The 13,685-nt window shown below is 46.0% G+C and overlaps 1 protein-coding gene and 1 long non-coding RNA gene across 3 annotated transcripts; one reads left to right on the forward strand and one right to left on the reverse strand.

Annotated features, from left to right (window-relative positions):
• Positions 1-102: 102 nt before the first annotated feature.
• On the reverse strand, positions 103-4,640 carry LRRC10 (leucine rich repeat containing 10). The gene has a single exon (XM_047741829.1). It carries the CDS (start codon positions 4,637-4,639, stop codon positions 3,716-3,718), a length of 924 nt encoding a protein of 307 aa, XP_047597785.1. The 5' UTR covers position 4,640; the 3' UTR covers positions 103-3,715.
• A 1,146-nt stretch (positions 4,641-5,786) lies between these two features.
• LOC125106349 (uncharacterized) lies at positions 5,787-11,712 on the forward strand. 2 transcript variants are annotated; one of them, XR_007129309.1, is made up of 2 exons: positions 5,787-5,952; positions 10,172-11,712. It is a non-coding gene; the product is annotated as an uncharacterized LOC125106349 (long non-coding RNA). The 2 variants fall into 2 exon arrangements; XR_007129310.1 differs by having other exon boundaries at positions 10,191-11,712.
• Positions 11,713-13,685: the final 1,973 nt, after the last annotated feature.

The raw sequence follows: 13,685 nt of genomic DNA on the forward strand, positions 1-13,685 counted from the left end.
TAGGCAGAGAGGCAGGCAGAGAGAGAGGAGGAAGCAGGCTCCCCGCTGAGCAGAGAGCCCGATGCGGGGCTCGATCCCAGGACCCTGGGATCATGACCTGAGCCGAAGCAGAGGCTTTAACCCACTGAGCCACCCAGGCGCCCCAGGTTTGGAGGTGATTAATGTGTCAGTGTATAGCAGAATGCCCAAGAAATGAGAGAAAGCCTGGCCATAGGTTGAGTTCTTACAAGGTATCTCTGCTACCTTAATGGAGAGATATTTTATTCCCATAGAGGAGCAAAAGGATTTTCCAAAGAAATGCTGATAAAACAACCTGTTTTGTTGTGTTTGTTTTTCTAAAGAAGGCTCCACGTAGGGCTGTTTGAACCCATGACCCTGAGATCAAGAGTCACATGCTCTACCGACTGAGCTGACCAGGCGCCCCCAATCTGTTTTGTTTTTGTCTAAAAAGTTTGAACATTTTAATACTACTTTTGTAGAAGCTATTAAAACTGGGAAAACTTGTGTTTTTTTGTGGTCCTGGTGTATGTATGTCCTCCAATATTCACATAAAGGAGAAACTTCCTGAGATTATAAAAGAGAATTGTACTGATTTCTTTTTTAAGTACTTTATCAGGTCATAACATCATTTTTCATCTCCACACCTCCGGTGGAACAGGTGAGCATATCACGACCAAGAAAACCTACAGAGGTTTCAGTAGAAGTAGGTTTAAACATCTGTGCTGAGAGTACTAGATAGTCTGGTGTAAGATCTTAAAAGGATACTTGGGCATGTTTTCTCCAGAGGTCTTAAAAAGAATACACCTTTAAGTATTAATCTAAAAAGAGGTGGAAACGTGGGAGCTTCGTTGTTATATCCAAGGATACACCCATGCCTCTTATCCTCTTTGTAATTCATAACCTTTGAAGCCCTTACATTGTTGTCATAAACCTAGACTATCTCATGATCATGAATTTTAATGTCTTCTCAATCAGAACTTAAATACCAGCATAGGCCCCCGTATTCCTGTAAGAATTTTAGGATGGAGTTTCTTATAACTCAGAAACAGTAAATATGGCAGCAGCGAGTTTTTCACAAAACTTATGACATTGAAGTAGAGATTTGGAATGTAAATAGTAACCACATGAAAAATTGTCTAAGTTCTTAGGATTTTTAAGTCTGTTTTAAGTAGCTTTCAGTTTTTCTTTGAAGGTTAATATGTATACTCTTTATTCTCCTTTTACTGTCTTCAAGCGAGGATCCGTTTTTTTGCCTGCTTGGAGGCCATTGGCCCACTCTCCTTGCTGACTGCCTCTCAGATTCCTTTGGTTTAACTCAGGAGGCACGGGCAGGATGTGGAGATAGGGAAATTGGTATTTTCTTCCTGCTTTTGCTCTTTGTCTCTGGAAATGTCTGCATCCTTGTGAGACCTATCAGTGCTGTTCTGCTGGTAGCCCCTTTCTTCATGTCTTTTAGCTCTTGGGAAATTAGGATAACATTGCTGTTCCCTGTTCATCTAGCCTCATGAGTGGTGACTGCTGCTCATAACCTACGTATCTGGCTGTCTCAGTACTATCTTGATTCCTCCCATCCCGTCAATCTTGTTTAGTAATAGTTCCTTAGGATTCTCTCTCCTTCTTCCCCTCCCACCCCATGTGTGCACTTGCGTGCTCTCTCAAATCAATCTTAAAAAGATTTTTCTCCTGATACATAACATTTTGGATTTGGGGACTTTTAAAATTATGAGAAAAAAGTTATATGTGGTGGTGCTTTCTCCCCTTTTGAACTTTCTAATTATGTCAGAATTTCAAGAAAACATCAGCGGGTTGTGGAACTGTTAATATGCATTTACACGGTTACTTTATAAAATTAATTGAAATCTTGTAGCAAAAACATTTTTGGGTAGCTAAATCAGTGGTGAAATCTTAAACATACTGTTTGAGAAATGTTTGTTGTATATTAGAAGAAAATCTCTTGACTGTGTGCCAAATGTTTATAATTTGGATTCAGTTCAGAGCAGTTAGCTCATTAGACGAGCAGTGTGTACATGTCAGCTGGTGTCACACTTGTTTCATGGCTGCAGCCTACAGCTGTATTGGAAAAGGTGGGCCCATTAATCTCAGGAGGAGGAAGACAGGGTCAAAAGAAAATGAGCCATCTATACGGCTGACTATAGATACAGCCCAGAAGGCAGTTCTGTTGGCATAAGGTTTCTAGCATCAGCTGAGTATAGTTTGATTTGAGTCAAACATGAGAAAATAAACTAAATCCTAGCTGCCTAATAGAAATCTGGACTGGTTACAAAGGACTTAAATATTTGACAGCCTATGACACTGAATGATTAAAAGGATCTCTTGGCAGTCTAATCAGTGGGTTGTAGATATTCTGCATAGTGGGAGGTAGCAATGGGAAGAGATTGTGATACCAAACTTTCTTCCTCTGGTTTAGCAAGAAATATTTATAGTAGGAAAACACATGAAAATAGTCTGTGCAGTGTCATTTTAGGACCAGACTTTGCTGGGTAAAGATGCTTTTACAGCAAAAGTAACTAAAAACAAAACCATTTTAGTAAAGATTATACTTTTTGTGTCCTTGATGGAAAGGCTCAAGAACATTAAGTACTATATTAAGTCACCCATTGTGACAGCAGCATCTTTAAGGTTGATGTATTTGTGGGAAGAAGAAAAGTTCACAATTTACATATTAAAAAACAGCCAAAATATCTAAGCTCTACACTGACCATCAAAAGTCCCTATCTACAAAAATCAAAACAAATCAGAACAAAGGCTGAGAAGCTATGGCTAGAGTCAGAAGTGTCCTATGTATACTACAACCTGCAACTCAGATTTCCAGATGCTGTTTCAAGTAAACCTTTTTCACCTACTACCTTTATTCTAATATGGCTCTGGAAATGTGGTTTCCCTCAATGGAATGGGATTCATTCCCATTCCGCTCTGGTTCATTAATGTGAGTAAACAGAAGGGCTGTGCTCTACAGAGGCAGGCAGGATTACAACTGGGCTTGATTTTGATAAGACCACGTTGTCTACTGTCTGGATGACTTCTAGCATTGTAGTAACAGTAAGCAGTTGAGAGCAGACCTTGGGTCAAACCCCTTAGGGATAAACCAGCTCAGTCAGCGTGAACCTCTGTCAAGTGTGAAGTGGCAGCCAGACTCCATCAGGAGGCATTTTCCATCAGGGGTCTTCTCGGCATGCACTGAGCTGCAGGGAAAAAGCTTCATCTTGAGCCTTTGCAACAGCACAGAGTCTCTGAGTCTGACTGACTAGGTAGAAATGTCTTTTAAAAAGTGACCTGGATTAGCAATATTTTCATATCACTTACGGTCATTCACAGTAACACCGATATACCCTGCAAAGAGCTGGAGCCAGGCCACCAGAACTCAGGTGAATTCTTTAATAAATACCTTATTCGAGGAGGTCATGAGCATCGTGACCAGCCATTTCTGGAGAGGAAGAAGGACAAAATGTCCTAGCACTTCTTGATCTTCAGTGTTTCAAAATATCTGTTTGGAGAAGCTGATTTTCTTGCAAAGAAGTCCTCATGCTCCCCAGAGCACACAGCTTCGCTTTGGTAGAGATGTTGGCCAGAAGTTTTTTGCAAAGGCACCCCACATGTCCCCGAGCAATCCTTTGCACTCTAAAGGAGAGGTCTCCAGAAGGTCTCCAGAAGACACCAGAGTTGTGTCCTTGGCCTCAACTGACAACTGAAGCATTCAGGAGTTGGGAGGAAGAAGTAGAGAAGGCAGGGCAGGTGCCTCTCCATCCTGGCTTTCCTCCTGGGTCAAGGCATAGCGCCTGGCCTTTCTGGGGTCAGGCTCTGGCGTCTCCTCGGCCCATCTTCCCACACGGCGCACCCCTTTGGCCACTTTGGGTGCATTCCTGCAAGGATTATGGTCATAGATGACCAGCTTCAGACTTGACAGGTGGGCCAGGCTGGGGAAGTAATGGATGCTGTTCCTGTCCACATCGATCACCTCCAGGAAGGGCATGTGCAGCAGCACAGCGGGGAAGTCGGTCAGCAGGTTGCCTGAGAGCCAGATGGTCCGCAGCTCCTGGAGGCACTGGAGCCGGGCCGGCAGCAGACGCAAGGCATTGGAGCCGGCGTGCAGAGTCTTAAGGAGCCTAAGCTCGCAGACCACATCTGGCAGCTGCGTGAGGCAGTTGGCCTCGACCCACAGGGTCCGGAGATTCTGGAGCCGGCTCAGCTCACTGGGGAGGTCGCAAAGTTTGTTGTTACCCAGGTAGAGGATGCAGAGCTGTTTCAAAGTACACACCACCTGAGGCAGAGCCTTGAAGTTGTTGAAATCCAGGGCCAAGATCTGCAGATTCTGGAGCTGCCCCAGCTCCGGAGGCAGGCTGTTAAGGTGGTTGTCACTCAGGTAGAGCTTGACCAGCTCCCGGAAGGAACACACGTGCACGGGAAAGCGGCGGAGCTGGTTCCCACTCAGATCCACCATCTTGTCCTTCGGCATCTCCCGGAGGTCTCTGACCAGGTAGCTCTGGCAGCAGTCGGCAGGGACGAAGGCCACCAGGGCCCGGATGGCGTTCCCCATGCAGAGGGTGGAGGCACAGAGAGCCCCAGCCCACTGACTCGCTGAGGGGCTCCCCCGGGGGAGGTGGACTGCCCAGAGCCCCATTCTCCTCTCTTCCTTTATAACCTGGGATCGGCCTGACGAAAGCCAGTCTCTTCAACAGAGAAAAGTGCTCATGACAGCCACTTGAGTGTCGGGTGACAGCCTGACGCACAGGGTCTGGGAGGCCAGGTCTGACTTGCAGACTCACTTTCAGTCACCTAAGCTCCTGTGGCCTTTATCTACATTTTTTTGTTCGTTTCAAGCTGAAAATAGCTTCGCTGTTTTTTCTAAGGATAAAACATTCAGACATTATATCAATGTGTAACAGAAGGAAATAGTCCTCTTGCCCCAGAATAAATGCTGTAAACATTTTAATGTCTTACGGGTAAATACTGTAAACATTTTAATGTACATCCTCTAGCCTTTTTGCTACAAGTAACCAATTTATTTTTAAAAAATTTACTTACACTGTTTAGGAGTCTTTTATCATAACATATGGACATATTTTTGTGTTTGCAGGTATCTACACAATTATTTTAACCACCTGTATTCCATTATACAGAGGCATCGTAATTGCATACAGGTCCCTAATGTTGGGCACCTAGCTGGCTTCCAGTTATCCTCGTACATGCAGTGTGAGCAGTCATCCACTAATTTCCCAGGACATGTCCTTAGATGTGCTCTTGGGTCAAAGATACACATCTTTTAAAGGCTTTTCCTTGATAGTGTTCCTCCCTACCCCTACCACGTCTGAACTGGTGTACATACCCTTCCCAGGTAATGGTTTTCCATAGTTTACAGTTTGCCTTTGACAAAAGATAAGCAGAAAAGAGAGAAGAGGAAGGCCAGCCTCCTGAAGCTTAAATAAATGAGGATGTATTTCTCCAGCCGTCTGTGGCAGAGAACAGCTAACTGCCAATCTAAGGTTTCTGCATTTCCTCCACAGTGTCCAGCCATAGGAAGCAGCTGGCCAGCCAGGACAGGACCTAGTACTGGTCTCAGGCAGAGAATCTAATTCTGGCCAGTGGAATGTGGGCAGAAGTGCTACACGTCTCTTCTAGGCCTGGCTCATATAAAACAAACCTTGCCTTCCTGCACACTGTCTTTCCCCATCTGCCTGCTGGATATCAACACCCAGGGTGACCTTAGAAGCCACTGTGGAAGTCACATGTTGAAGTTGGCAGGGCCTTGGTCATCCTGGATCCCTGAATCAGTGCTAGGATCAGAACACTTCCCCGCCTCCCTGCACACACATTCCCTGCCACCCGCTGGATTTAGTAAGTGACAAATAAACCTCACTTTTGTTAAGCCATCCAGATCTGAGAGCGTATGGATTACAATATCTTAATGAATAGAACATTCGTTAAAAAAAGGAGGTAAGTCTACGGAGACTGATATGCAAAGATATTCAGGGTAAGTGAAGTGTGTGGGGCGAGGCTCATTTCCGAATTATTTTATGAGCCCATCTGTGAACAAATATGCATATACTCTTGTCTGTGCATAAAAAGATCGCTGAGCCATAAGAGTGAGTATCTCTGGGGAATCTGCCTGAAGGTTTTGGGGTGATCCTGACCTTTCCATCTTTCTGCAAGTATCCTCTTGCACTGTCTGAATGTTTTTTCTCTTTTAAACTATAGACCTATATTTTAAACCTATTCCAAAAGAAATAATCCGTCAGCCTGCCTGCTGTATGGGCAGAGTGCTAGGGTTTGGGGCAGGCTTGGCATACTCTTTACTCTCCTCCAGGGCCTTTACTGCTCAAATTGCCCCTGACAGCCTGAGCGGAGCAGAAGAGCATTCTGCGTGAACGGCTGTTCCAGAGCTCTCTGGTGATGCCGCGCCACTACCCGCCTTTCTTCTCAGTCACAACTCAGTACAAAACTGAATGTCCTTGGACTTTCTACACATTGAATGTCAGAGGCTATTATCTTGAGCCTTCTCCTTGCTTTGTTGATTTGTACTATAATAACTAGCCTCTCAACAAGGACTGTGCTTGGCTTCTATATTTAGCCTCGCCACTGGTGACCACAGATGGTCATGGAGCCGCTGCCCTGTTGCCCCTAGAAATAACGAGAACAGTGATTGCTACCTGTTACTATTATTTGTAACTAATCTGCTAAATACTAAACACTGTGCCAGGTACTTTCCATCTGCCATCTCTTCTCAGAACACCTGCCAGATACATTTTTTTTTTAAAAATTTATTTATTTTAGAGAGGGAGTGACCTGCGTGGGAGGGACAGAGGGAGACAGAGAGAAGCAGACTGTAGAGCACAGAGCCCAATGCAGGGCTTCGATCCCAGGACCCTGAGATCATGACAGTTGGATGCTCAACTGACTGAACCACCCAGGCACTCCTCAGATAAATATTTTTTAACCCCCATTTTCAGATGAGAGAATGGAAGCTCCAAAAATTTACCTTATAACATCAAATATTTATCAAGCACCCAGTATGTTCTAGATGCAGGGAATCTTGTGGCTAACAAGATAGCTAGGATTCTAGCTCACTAAGTGTACAATTCCACCAGAACGGGCATGGTGGTTTCTCTTCCTGGAGTGACAATTCCACCAACTGACAAACTGCCATCATAGAACTTCCATGCAGCATTTTTTATGTCTTTGTTGTTGAAGATTTTATTTATTTATTTGATGGAGGGAGAGCTCACAGGCAGGCAGAAGGAGAAGCAGACTCCCTGCTGAGTAGAGAGCCCGATGGGGGACTCAATCCCAGGGTCCTGAGATCATGACCTGAGCTGAAGGCAGATGCTTAACTGAGTCACCCAGGCGCCCCTCTACTCAGCACTTAAATACCAGCCCCTAAATAGGAGCAGGTAGCTAAGGATAACACTATGGTTGAGAAAAGTTCTTCTTTTTTTTTTTTTTAAATCAAAGATGGAGATGGAAAGAAGTAGAATAAAAGAAAACAAAAATAAAAACAAAAACCAGAAATAATGGAGAGAGGAGAGGATTATAACTAGCCATACTACAGTATTTTCATAGTTTGTCCTGCCCTCATTTTTCATGCTTTTGTACTGGGTTTTAAATGAATAAAATATCCCTTAGGAAGCACAGAGGGTTATGGATTAACCATTACCATGACTGGTGTATTTACCCACTTCAGTGGTTGTCCCTGGCAAAGGGACAGCCTGCAGATTCAATGGCATTTCATAGGTCCACATGACCCTCTTCACAAAAGACCCCATCCTCTCTGGCTACAGATGTCTGTGAATACATAAAATGCATCACATGACCCCTGTGACCCCAGAGGGCTCTGTACTGGTTGATCTAAGGGACAGGTAGGAGATGTTCAAGGCTCAGCGCAGCCAAGAACTGAAGATGGTGAGAAGTCTCTGAAAGGGAGTGTCAGAACAGTGTAAGAAAGCAGCAGTTTAAAGCAAGAGATGGGGGAGACAGGCCTGCTGCTGACAATGACTGGTTCCTGGGAGGTTTCCCAAGGGCTTCATGCTCACAGCCCCCCACTCCTTAAGGCACAAAGGGTTGTGATCTTGAGGCTTCAGGAGAATAGCACTGACTGCTTCATCTCTGCCCTCCATCTGCTCTTCTATCCACTGTGCCCTTACCAGCCCCCACCTACCCATTTCCCACCTGTCTGCCGCAATGCCTCCTTGTGGCGTCAAAGCCCCACCTTGAATCCCAGCAGGGGCTTCTGATTCCCGCAGAACGAAGCCCAGACTCCTCAGAGAGGCGTACCGGACGGACCCTCCAGGATCTGCCACTGCCCATCTCTCCAGTCCATTGAGAGCTTCTCTCCTCCCCTGCTGCCTCCTGGAGTGCAATCAAATGTGCCACCTGTCCTGCATCAGAGGGGACGTCCCTGCCCCCCCCCATGCAGCCCCCTCCGCCTGGGATGCCCTCCCCAAGCCCCAACCCTCTCCACTCTTCTGATTTCTGCTGTTGTACCGTGTGTGTTATGTCCTGACCTCTCAGATGGGGTTTCACTCCATCTAGTGATTTTACACCGTGCTGATGATACTTTCCTATAAAACTGATTGTTACGCTTCCATGAAGGGACTATAATCCCCACGAGGGCAGATTTGCTGGGACTGCCTTCCTGTTCAATCTGTCTGTCTCCCACTCCATGCCTGGCCCCTGGTGGGTCCTCAGCAAGCCACAATAAATGAGCTGATGCTAACTGGCCAGTGAAGTAAACCTTTTTTTTTTTTTTTAAATTTTATTTATTTATTTGACAGACAGAGATCACAAGTAGGCAGAGAGGCAGGCAGAGAGAGAGAGGAAGGGAAGCAGGCTCCCCGCTGAGCAGAGAACTTAATGTGGGACTAGCTCCCAGGACCCCGGGATCATGACCTAAGCTGAAGGCAGAGGCTTTAACCCACTGAGCCACCCAGGCACCCTGAAGTAACCCTTGATTTGCAAACAGAAGGTATTATTTTTAAGTACTAAAGACAGCACTAAATATAGGAAGGAACACAGATGTGATTTATTATGCTCATCAGTACTGCTATAGAGAGTACCTTGTATAAAAAACCTTGAGTTTAACACACACACAACTGATTATACTTACAATGTATTTAGAATGTGATATATAAGTATAAAGTTTCACATTATAAAAGTAATTGTTGGGGCACCCGGTGGCGCAGTCAGTTAAGCATCTGACTCTTGGTTTCCGCCCAGGTGGTGGTCTCGGGGTCGTGAGTTCGAGCCCTGTGTTGGGCTCCCACTCAGTATGGAGTCTGCTTGAGTTTCTCTCTCCCTCTCCCCTGCTCACGCTCTCTAAATAAATAAAATCTTAAAAAAAATAAAATCTATATATCTTGGAGGAAGTCCAAGGTTAGGCCTGGGAATAAAGGCTTCTCTTTTCCTATCACCTCCAGCTCCACTAGGTCAAGGTCTTCTTACATATATATCCCCCAGTGTTGTGGTAATTGTTATGGGAAATAAGAGCGTCTTCTACCCTTTTTACTAAGTAATACAGAGAACGAAGTGTCAGGGTCTTTGTACTCGAGTCATTTCCCTCAGCCCTGAAGTGTTCCCTTGAAGCAAAGGGTGTGTGTGTGTAACATGTGTACACATCTGTGTGTGTGCATGCATATTTATGTGGGCATGCATGTGGCACTCGTGTGCGGTGCACATGCACATGTGTACACATGTGTGTTTGCATGTGTGCGTGCATGCACGTGTGTACTGCGCATATGTATCTGTGCATGCATATTTATGCATGCATGCATGTGGCATGTGCATGTAGCTGCACGTGTCCATGTATATCTTTGTGTGTATGTATGTGGCGTGCATATTCATGTGTGTGTGTGTGGCTGCACGTTTGCACGTGTGTGTGTGTGTGTGTGTGCATGGCATACATGCATGTGGTATATATGCTGGTGCGCGGGTATATGCATGTGTGTGTGCAGACGTGCATGTGTGCCTGTGTACATGTATGTGGTTCCTTGAAAATGCTTTCCGGCCAGCTCCTCATCTTCCTGTCTCAGCTTAGCAAGCATTTCCACCCTATTTAGTGAGGCTCTTTCCTTTCTACAGTGGTTCCCCCCTGCCAACCCCCCCACCCCCCCCACCCCCAGTCTTAGCTCTTATCCCAGTTTGCGTTTGTTTTCTTTCTTAGTTGTCTTGCTCTCCTGCAGAACTGTGAAGTCCCTGAGGCCAGGGCTGTGCCAATTGCATTCTCTTCTACGCTCTTGCTCTCGGCATAACGACAGCACCTCAGACAAAGTGGGCATCAATTTATTCCACAAATAAATGAGGAACTGCAGACAGAATTCCCCGCCTTCCTCGAGCGTCTGAATGAAGGAAAGAAGGATGCATTGCTCTCAGTTTGATAACAGAAATTCCAATCACTAGCAGCCAGTGACTCACAATGTATGTTGAGTAAATAGATTTTTTTCTACCACTGATTATCACGGAGGTAAAAGAGAATAGGTTCTGAGAAGGACTCGGATTTACCCAGGATAGTTGGAAGAACCCAGAACGGAGGTCACAGTCTCTGGGTGGCCAGTAGAATGAACGACTGTTATGAACTTGCCCAAGTGCAGTGCTGGGGCGGAAGCTGAGGGTTTCCCCTGAGATTGCAGCCCATGACCCTGGCATGGGCCGAGTCCCCCCGTGGACAGGTCCGACGGTGGATTCCTTAGCAGCACCCAAGATACTCTGTCAAGTTCACTAGATTGTCTCTCAGGCGTGAACTGCTGGAATCGGTTCAGTAGCAACTGCTGAGCCAAGACAATTATTCTGAGAAAATGGAGCTTCCAACATGAGCAGCGCCTTGAAACGCTGGCCCTGAGGGAGTTCCACGGACTCTGGCCTCACTGGAGGGAGAGCCAGGCTGGAGGGGACCGGAAGTGGGAATGGCAGTCGCCTCACCGCCTGCAGGTGAGTGAAAGGACCCGCTCAGAAAAACAGGCCTTGAGGGGATTCTGTCTGGCAACCTTCAGGAGCCAGCTGTGAGGGGACACCTCTTCTGAAGCGGGCTTCCTTGAAGGCCGGTTCAGAGACCCTCTGCTCCCTGCTGTGCAGAGGGTAGGATTTGCTACCAGAACACGGATCAGGACTTTCTACTTCGCTGGAGTGTCTCCTGGCTCTGCCTGTAAGGCAATAGGTCCTCCCAGTTTGTCAGCCTTTGCCTGTGGTGCTTCTCTAGGGGTGATCTTGCCCTTTAAGAGACAGTTGGCAACGTCTGAAGACATTTTTGTCTATCACAACTCAGAGGGCGCCGGGCATCCCGTGGATGGAGGCCAGGGTTGCCGCCGAACCTTCTACAGTGTATAGGAAACTCCCCACAACAAAGAATTGTCTGGCTCAAAAAGCCACCGTTGTAGAGGTTGAGACGCCATGGGCCATATCTTAATGCCAGCCAGCCCTCTCCAGGAAAAGCAGCACTGAATTTGTAAAATGCATACATTTTAGCTAGTATTTTATCGTCTTGACTAGAATACATATTTTTCAGCCATGGGAAAGATTTTTTTTCGTTTTAATAAGGTGGAATAGGATGGTGTTGAAAGACCCATTGTATAACTATACCTTCGAGAAATTCCTTGGCATTCTCAATATTCTTAGATTTTTCTGACAAGTAAAGGGTTGGTAATGCGAAAGTAGCTTTGGAAATTGGAATTGCTTGTAAACTTTATAAAGGACTCATGAATTCTCTTTTAAGTTGCTGGGTTTTTTCTATGTTTTGTTTTTTGCAGAATAGTGGTCAGGGGGTGGGTGAATCTTTAATGCATTTTCCAGTAGAAACTGGAAATCCCAGTTAGTCTACGAGAATTGGCTTAATCCATAGAACAATAGAAGTGCCGGGATGATATACAATGGTTGCATTCTTACTGACTTTCATGTATAAGATGGTTTCCATGAGGAAATGGATTCTGAGCTGCGGCACAAGCATCAGGACCAGTAGCCAGAGGGGCTTTCAGAGGATGGTTTGTGCTACTGAATTCGGGGACCACCCGGAGCTGAGCCCATGGCTGCCTCATGCGAGCAGGGTTCCATTAGCAAGGAAGAAAGGAAAGGTTAGGAGGGAAACCAGCAGTGCCTGCCATGGGCACATCTAGCGTGTCTGGGTTGGTAGTTCGGTGGATCTGGGATGGGATTGTAGTTCTAGCATTTCCTGTCCTGCGGCCTTGGAGAGGTCGCTGAATCTCTTTGAAAGTCTTTCTACATTTGTCAAATAGAGATGATAAGAATGTCATGGTGAGGATTGAATGACGGTAAACGCCCGGAACATAGGAGTACCTTAATACAATGCTGGCTTTCCACCTTCCCACAGCATACTTTCTCTCTTATCAATCAATACTGGCTTGGTATGATGTCACGTCTTTAAGGAATGTCAGTATTTGCCCAGGCTCCAGTTACATCCCTAAAACCGCTGCTAACTTAGAACCTCCTAGAATGGATGGAGCAACCTCACAACTTTTGCAACCAGTGAGCTGTCAAAAAAGCCTGGTGAATAGCAGACAGCCACTGAACAAGGACAGTGAAACTGATCTTCGAGGCTCTGCTGTGCCTTCAGCTCATCATGGCATGGAGAGGTAGAGAACTTTGGCACAGCCAGAGGCTGTGATGTTGTCTCTCCTTGACTGTCACCTGCCATCCCCCATACCCTGCTGAGCTGACACTGGGATGGGACAAATTGAAACTGGGGATTGGCCTGACCGTTCAAGCTCGCTTATCCCTCTCTACCTTGTCAGAATTTCTTTGATCCAAGTAAAGCCCAGCAGGCCTCATCTTGGAGAAGCAGGGACTCTGGAGGAGTTTGGGAAAGACCATCAGCCACAAGTTTTTGCTGGAAGCTATCTGTGACACTTCCCTTAGGAAGTGTATTTACACGAGAGAAGGACAGAAGAGCAGTTAATGTGATTTACCAGGGTAGATTCTGTGAGTAGACTGGGGGTCTGGGGACATTAGCCCCGAAAGGCCACAAACTAACCTGAACTCCCCAGAGGCCTGGGATAAGCTGTGTTTTTCTCTTTTTCTCTTGTTGGAGAGTTTCTCCCATCTACTTTTTAAAAAATTTTTAAAAAAGGATTTATTTATTTGAGAGAGGGAGAAAGAGAGAACATGAGCAGGAGGGGCAAAAGGAGAGAATCCGAAGTAGATTTCACATTGAACATGAAGCCCAATGCCAGGGTCATTCTCACAACTCTGAGATCACAACCTGAGCTGAAACCAAGGGTCATAGGCCTAACCCACTGTGCCACTTAGGCACCCCTCTCCCATCTACTTTTGGAGGGAGGACCAGCATTCATTCAATATTGCCCAATCAACAGTGTTGTTCAGATTGTGGGGCTCAATTTGAGTCCTGCCTGCCCAGTTAAGAGTCACACTGATGAGAAGGGGTTGCTGTGGGAAAGGCCCCTATTCAGACTCCAGGAGTCTGTGTTGGAATTTCTTTAATTGCTGTATGCCTGTGGGCAAGTTGTTTAACTTCTCACCGTCTCCTTTCCCTCATCTGGAGACGAAAGGGTTGGACCAGGTGGGCCATAAGGTCCCCATCAAGCTCGGCAGCAGAGACCTCCCACTGCATGATCTCAGTGTCCCCACACACAGTGTAACATTCAGCAGGGCAAATGGAGGTTCATTACGGTGCAGACTGTGCTTGAGAAAAACGTTATTTCTGTTTTAGT

Source organism: Lutra lutra, chromosome 8, assembly GCF_902655055.1.
Source record: "Lutra lutra chromosome 8, mLutLut1.2, whole genome shotgun sequence".
Classification (NCBI taxonomy): Eukaryota; Metazoa; Chordata; class Mammalia; order Carnivora; family Mustelidae; genus Lutra; species Lutra lutra.

Coding starts and splice junctions, on each gene's coding strand:
- LRRC10 (XM_047741829.1), bottom strand. CDS start 4,639: ATGGGGCTCTGGGCAGTCCACCTCCCCCGGGGGAGCCCCTCAGCGAGT.